Genomic DNA, 8,132 nt, shown 5'->3' on the forward strand with positions numbered 1-8,132 from the left:
CATCAGTAATTATGTTAGGGTTTACAATTAGATCTATAAAATCATAAAAAGTGGAAGTTAGAAATATTAAAAATAATTAAATCATCATTTAAAAGCATATAAACCTACCCGATTCAAGCTTATAGCTCTCGGCATCAACGCCAACGGTATCTAGTTCAATGGGCGTTTCACTTATCCAATTCTGTGTGCAAACGAGGGCCTCCACGGTTGACGGTGACAATGAACTTCGATAAGCATCCAACACGCGACCTCCAGTGCTAAATGCTGACTCTGAGGCAACTGTAGTAATAGGAATGGCTAGCACATCTAGGGCCACACGAGAAAGGACTGGATACTTGGTGGAATTAACTTTCCACCAAGTTAATAACTGAAATACATCACTAGGTGCATCGACAGCTTCTATAAAATATCGTTCAACCTCAGATGTACAATGCATAATATTCCTTGTTGACATGAGTTGATGATACTGCCGTATAATACGATGGCCTCTAACCCCTACAGATGGGTCAGTATCACTTGAGGAAACTGTGGATCCTGTCGGCCTCGAATGTGAGGAGCTACCAGCTACGGATGAAGGCTGAGCACTAGTACTGTAGTGATTATATAAGTCATCAACATCACTTTTTAGCAATCTAATAAACTCTGCAGCTTTCACTGACCTGAGGATGGAATTTACCCAAAATTCTAGAACGGCCAACTTAACTCGGAGGTCAAGGATCACAGCCACAAATAGCAATCTATTTATCTTCTCAATATTGCCCCAATATTTATCATATTTGATCTTCATCCTCTTAGCCATAGCAGATAACAATCCAGCAGAGTCAGTACAACTATTTTCTAACTGGAAGTGAAGCTCCGAGAGCTCGTTGAAAAATGAGTTCGCAGTCATATATTTAGATCCAGATAGCCGCATGATTATCTCATAAAAAGTTCTTAAAAATTCAACAAAATAACTCACAGTGGTCCAATCATCTGCGTCCGGCGCACCATTTAGATGTGCTATTAATACACTGGTACCTTGCTTCTTCGAATGGCATCCACAAAGTGATCCACAGTAATAACATCTTGCTACCGGGTTCGCAACATCACCAGAAATTTTGGTGAAATGCTCCCATGTCTACGACCTCTTTTTAGAAGGCCGTGGTGGTTGATCTTGCTCAATGGGCATCTCTTCCTCTTCGTTGAACATATCCTCATCTTCTATATCAACTGGGAGTGGGAGTCGACTACTCGCACAAGAAGTAGCTACTCGAGATGTAGCTGCTCTAGATGTAGCTGCCCTAGATATGGCTCTAGGAGTGGAAGTACCCACCGGTGTAAAAGTTGTAGCATTGGCATCCGCCACATTCCCTTGTGGACGATCCATGTCACAATCAAAGAAGCTAAAAAAATAATAATGAAAAAAAAATTAGTTTAATAATCCAAATGAGATAACACGCATATATAAATTAAGACTTGAATCCTATATATATATATATATATATATATATATATATATATATAGAAGAATAGGCCAATAATCAGACAGGGTTCACAATTTAAACTAGCTAGATATTGAGGAAGTCTAATATATATATGCCAATATATATATATATATATATATAGTTTACATATATATTGGCCAATAATCAGAATAGGCCAATATATATATATATATGGATATATATAGTTTACATGATATATAAATAAATTATGAATACTTCCATTTTAGCCTCAACTTATATAAATTTTCCAATCCACAACACTCTGAACAAAAAAGCTGCATTTACGTCAGCATGAGAGTAGAATTAAAAGATCTTCCACCTATATATATATATAAGACCAACACTCAAAAAGAAAAAGAAAGAAAATCAGAAGAACAAAGAGAAGACCTGCATGTTTTTTTATTCTCTTCATGTATTGGAGTGTCACATGGAGAAAAGAAAGCCATCGATTGAGATCAAAGCTAAAGTGATGCTAATGATTGTAGAATCGGCTTCTTTTTAAACTAGCTAGATATTTATTTATATATCTATTTTTTTCAAAGATGTTATGTACATCCTTATTTACATTGCCTTTGCTTTGATAATTGGATGTAACCAGTCTCCTAGCCCGTACTGGATGATGGGCAGTCTCTCGACATCCCTCCATTCTTTGTTACTAGTGGTAGAATTTTACAAGGATAGGTTCCAAGATTCCAAACTCTACAAATTTGTTTATGCAACAGGGGATAACGTTTATTCATCCACTACGGGGAAAAAAATGCTCCTCCAAAAATAATAATAATAATAATAATAATAATAGTTTTGACCAAAAAATTGACAGAGGGAGGAAAGCAACTAATTACATGAAATCATACTATGAGCTAAATATCTTAGATATAATCTGCAGCTTGTTATATTCATTAGGTATTCTTTAAAAGAAAAAGACTTGAGTATAAAATAGAAATCTTTTGGACCCCTGCACTTTTAATTGAACACATTCTTTTTTCATAGGTCCTGTTTTCTGCATGTTGCCGTGGATGCTTCATGCTTGGGTGGTTTCTTTTCTTATCTATTTATGCTTGGGTGGTTTCAACGACTTTGTTATTTGTTTTACATGTAAAGAAAACGTAGCAAATGAACCAGCTTGACTCTATGCACATCTCTTGACTCTTACACATCTCTTACACATTTTATCAAACACTATGCATGCATACAAAACAAATTACAAACACATCATACATTTCATTAAACACACTTCCTTACTACCAATTTACAAAATCAATTCACACGAATCACAACAAAATATCAATTCACAAGAGAGTGAGAGACGTTTACATAAAATTAATTAATTAAACTACTAAATTTAATTCTAGGGCTCGGAAGTTCGGAACCTGTCACTCTCACCGTATGCTGAAGCTCGGCTTGAAGTCGCACGGAGGAGCAACGACGAACGGCGGCAACGGAGATGCGAGACGCGAGATAGACGTGAGACGCAGCACGGCAGCAGATCGCAGATGAGCAGAGACGTGAGACGCAGGAAGGAACAGAGACGTGAGACGCAAGAAGGAAGAAGAAGGGAAGGGGGGGCTCTTGCGTTTTGGCCCCCTCTGTTCCATAAAACGACGCTGTCCCACATTAAGTGGGATGGCGTCGTTTATTTTTTTTTTTTAAGAAAACCCCAAATGTAAAACGACGTCGTTTCACATCTGGGTGTTTTAAAAAAATTTTGGAGTCGGAAGTCGGAGCTCCATGAAGCTTCGAACTCCGACACCGACTCCGAACTCATTTCCGAGTAGCTTCGAACTTTGAACTCCGACTCCGAAATCCGACCACTCTGACTCCATCGGAGTCGGAATCGGAGCGGATGTCGGGCGGAGTCAAAATTTTCAGAATTTTGCCCAGTCCTATCTGAAAGTTCCTTCAAATGTTGGCATCTAGAAATCAATAGTGGCCTCATAAGTGACATGAAATGGGGGGAAACGTCGTACCTCAACCACTTGTGCTTCGACAAGGGACCCACTTGATGTCGAAAACGCCATGAATTTTTCTAGATTTTTATTCCTTTTTTTTTTCTTCCATTTGTTAATTCTTCTCTAATTTTTGGGTGTGAGCTATTGTTCGCTTTGTGGGTTCTAGAGAACGAAAGAACTCTGAAATGATTGGAAGAAATGGGGGTAATTGCAAAACCGTGACTTCGCAAATACGTGGCTCTATGGCTTCGTGTAGAAGACGAAGACAGTAACTCTGCAGAACTGTGGGTTCATGTGTAGGAGGGTTCGTGGGTTGGTGGAGACTATGAAGACTGACTATGGAGAAGATGAAGACTGGACTGTGGCGGGCTTCGGCTTTGTGGGGCGGCAACTTCGTGGAGGATGATGGGGCTTCGTGGATGTAGAAGAGAAAGAAATGAAGACAGAGTGAAAAGAGTAGTTTTCATCGGGATGGGCAAAATGGAAAAGGAGGCCAATCGACCCCTTTTGTTTTCGAGGGAAATGCAAACAACAGTGTTGCACATATGCCATATCAGACACGATGCCTCGGGGGTTCCCCGGGGCGCTTGAGAGTAACATTTTTCTTTTTCTTATTGGAGATTGTTTACTCCTAGTAGACCATTATTCTAAGTTTCAAACATTAATTAATTTTTATAAATTTATAATTTAAGCATTAAAATATGAAATTACATAGTTTTCAATGAAAATTAATTTGCATCATCGAACTTATTTTAATTTAGGAAAATGATTTATAATTTTATATAATTTTAGAGTTTGCAAGTCTCGTGCACTTTATTTAAAAAAATAGAAGAAATCTGGTACCCATGTAAAAAATCAAACATTTTCACAATGAACCCTACTATTTTCAAAGGTAGTATTCGAAATTTACACACCTAAATTTGTATCTATCATTATTCTTTAAATTGAAATATGTGCTCTATTTATGGTTCTGTTGAGCCAACATTTCTTTGACTTTGAAATTTTGGGTTAAACTAGAGAAAGTGGGCGTACTTGTAAATTATATTTTTTTTTTCATTTTTTTAATATTTTTTAAATAATATAAAAAAAAACACCAATATACTAATACACACTTTCTTAATTATTAAGTTAAAAAATAATAATAAAATACATGAACCATCAAAGGGGATACGGCATAGTATCATTTTCTTTGTAATTTACCAAGAAACTGCAACATTTGACTTGTTCTGGAAGTTTTGCTTTTCACACACTATTCAAAATGATGGGGTTTGAACTTTGATCAACACGAAACAAAGAAGAATGATCTCAGAAAACTCATTGTTGATGTAGAAAGGTGAATATATCCCAAAATTCAAAGACAGATTCCATCTCTTTCTTCATTCTCTTGAAAAGGTTTGTATTGAAAGACTCAAGGCTAAAAGGCAACGAGATTCAGAGTTGAATCTTCTGAAAAATGTATACATACGCAGATCAGTTTGTTGAGAGTCCGTTGGTGAATTCATATGATGACACAAAGCCGCGGAGGACGCACGCTTCTTTACATGGACACAACATCTTGAATCATAGTTCATCTCCCTCTTTCCAACCCTGTAAGCAATTCTCTCTCTCTCTCTCTCTCTCTCTCTCTCTCTCTCTCTCTCTCTCTCTCCAACCAAATACAAGAAAGAGATTGAATTTTCCTGGAAAGTGCAGCTGAAGGGGGTTCAGAGATACGGCACAAGGAAAAACATGGGAAGAAAAATAACAGCTTTGCATGCAGGATTCGTGAGCATGGTAAGAAAGAAAGGTCTTTAATTTCTACCCAAATTTCATATGGGAAACTAAGATCATCATGTGATGATAATGGATGGTGTCTGGTGTTATTTGAAATCGCAGTGAAATTGGGGCCCAAGTTGTCAGAAACTGTGAAGGGAAAGCTACAGTTGGGGGCAAAGATAATTCAAGGAGGAGGGAAGGAGAATATATTCAGTCAGGTTTTCGGAATTAGAGAAGGAGAGAAGATGTTGAAAGCTTCGCAGTGCTACTTAGCCACAACAGCTGGTCCTATTGCAGGATTACTCTTTATATCTACTGAGAAGGTTGCCTTCTGTAGTGAAAAATCCATAACTGTTCCTTCCCGCCAGTTCACAACAACACCAATATCCAAGGTACGAAATTAATTTCGGATGCCGATTGTCCATTATAGCTCAACGAGTATTATATTATATTAAAAATTATAAGATTAATAAAATTGAATAATAAGATTAAAATTTAATGTTATATTAAATAGTAATTTAACATATAATATAATATAAAAAATCATATATAATATAAAAAACTATGAATATATATATATATATATATCGGTCTGGTTAAGTTTGAACCGATTTTTAAAATATGAAAATTGATACCGCATCAGTTTAAGACCGTTCTCGATTTTTAAGAATCTATTTCGCACCAGACCACTTCAACATCTGATCAAACTCACCAGTTTTTTTTTTTCACATCTCTAACAATTCCACATTTTACAAGACCCAAAAATGCGAAAAATTCTTCAATTATTTCATATCAATTCAGATGTGTCTTCTTGCATTGACACTCTTTTCTTGAATAATTGTCCTCTCCCTTAATGTTCTTAATCTTATCATGCCTTGAAGAGGACTTAAAATCTCACGTACTTTCAAATATTACTCAAATATAAATATTCTCAAACTAATTATTACAAATTTTTCAAACTTATTGTTAACGTCGTGTTTTGCACACTTGGTCTGGCTCTAGCAACTCGGACTGATAGGGAAAGTCTCATTCTACTAATCATTACAATTTTTTCAATCTTTCAAATAAAAGACAAAAAATAACTCAACTTTTTCAAATCTCAATACAAAATTTATATTAAAAAATTTTATTCTAACAATATTTTAAATTTATTATATTTTTTTATTCAACTTTTTCTTTCTCCTTTTTCAAAATCTAAAAAATACTTAACTCCAACTATCTCACTATTATTCATAAATCATCTTACTACTATTTCCAAAATTCTCGTCTCATCTCATTCGGCCCTAAGCATTCCTAATTGAACAAGTAATTCAACAAGAAACATAGCTTGTTCGGCATTCTACTTGAAAGATATATATTGACATCAAAGAAGATCGACACACCTCGAATCGGTTCCTTCGGTCTGCCGGCCGGTTTGGAATTTAAGTTACAATATGCACTGTATATATGTACTTAAAATTAAAGTAGATATATCGTATGTTAAAATTCAGAAGTAGTTTATGCATGCACATTGATGCAAAGAAGTACTTGTGTCTAATATATATAGCAGGTTGTGATACCTGTAAGCAAGATTCAAAGGGCCAGCCGAAGTGAGAATGAGGAGAACACAGCTCAGAAGTACATAGAAATAGTCACTGAAGATAATTTCGAGTATAGGTTTATGGGGTTCTTACGCTATGAGAAAGCTTTTCATAATCTTCAAATGGCCATTCGTATGGCCACCCGATCTCAGGAAGCGTTTGGCTGATCCTTTCAGGGAATTGAAGAAAACTTCCATCAGGCAGAATGCTGTGTATGAAGTTACATGTATGTATAATTTTCTCAGTTTGAACATTAAGGAGTAGCGAGACATGAGTGCTTGCCTCTAGATCTACGTGTAAAACTTTGTTGTGTTAGAGCATTCTCAATTGCTTATGTATTATACAAAAAATGTATATTATTTAAGGAATTGCTCAAAAAAAGAGTTACATCCGATTATGTAAAAGCAAATCTAAAATACAATTTGCTACAGTAACCTGCTACATGTACCGGATGTAAACATTTTTTTATTTTTTATATTTAATTTACTCTCTCATTTATTTTACTTTGATTTTCACCATGTAAGTAAATTCTTTTTATTGTTCATCATTTAAAACACCTCTATTTCATTTTCTTCTAAAAAATATTTTTCATATTTTGATTTTATTTTTAATTTTTATTTGGCTTAGATTTTTATTTTTTGTGTATAGGACTTAATTATATTACATTGTATATAAAAAATATATATATGGATTTTTGTAAATTTATTGATAGAAAGGAAATATTTAAAAAGAATAAAAAAATATTATTTAAAGGATATGAAGAAAAGATAGATAAGCTGATGTATGATATATTGTAAAAGTCATTATATAAAATAGAAAAAATGAAGTTTGATGATGTATTTTAAAGGATAAAATAAAAAAACCATTGTGAATGCTCTTAGCTCCAAAATATAGCATCAAGATCTTTCAGAACTTTTTGATAGAATTTAGGATTTAGGATAAGAGTGAGAGAAGCATAAAAATTTAATTGAGTCTCATGGTATTTATTGATGCCTATATGAATCTTATGAACATCATTCAATGTTCAATAAATAGTATGAAACTCATGAATTTATGTGTAGTGACTCTCCCACTCATTTCCAAAGATTTTGGATTCAGAACTCTAAGCACTTGTTTGGAGAGTGCTTGCCTCTACCTGTAGAGCTTTGTTGTGTTAGGAAATGAAAGTTTGCATAAAAGAACTTAGCTCCAAAATATAGCATCAAGATCTAATTTTAGAACCTTTTTGCCAGAATTTTAGGGTTTACGGGATGCTTAGAAAATGAGATGAGATGAGAATTTTGTGAATAATAGTAAGATGATTTGTGAATAGTAGTAAGATAATTTGAGTTAAGTATTTATTGGATTTTGGAAAATTAGAAAGA

The 8,132-nt window shown here is 34.6% G+C and overlaps 1 protein-coding gene across 2 annotated transcripts; it reads left to right on the forward strand.

The window, feature by feature from the left end:
- The first annotated feature begins 4,794 nt into the window (after positions 1-4,794).
- Positions 4,795-7,214, forward strand: LOC109014588 (GEM-like protein 6). Of its 2 annotated transcripts, none has more exons than XM_018997098.2 (4): positions 4,795-5,022; positions 5,126-5,206; positions 5,309-5,580; positions 6,735-7,214. In XM_018997098.2, exons 1-4 carry the CDS (start codon positions 4,887-4,889, stop codon positions 6,933-6,935), a joined length of 690 nt encoding a protein of 229 aa, XP_018852643.2. In that variant the 5' UTR covers positions 4,795-4,886; the 3' UTR covers positions 6,936-7,214. The 2 variants fall into 2 exon arrangements, with proteins under 2 accessions (XP_018852643.2, XP_018852644.2); XM_018997099.2 differs by having other exon boundaries at positions 6,738-7,214.
- The last annotated feature ends 918 nt before the right edge of the window (positions 7,215-8,132 follow it).

This window comes from Juglans regia, chromosome 15 (assembly GCF_001411555.2).
Source record: "Juglans regia cultivar Chandler chromosome 15, Walnut 2.0, whole genome shotgun sequence".
NCBI lineage: Eukaryota > Viridiplantae > Streptophyta > Magnoliopsida > Fagales > Juglandaceae > Juglans > Juglans regia.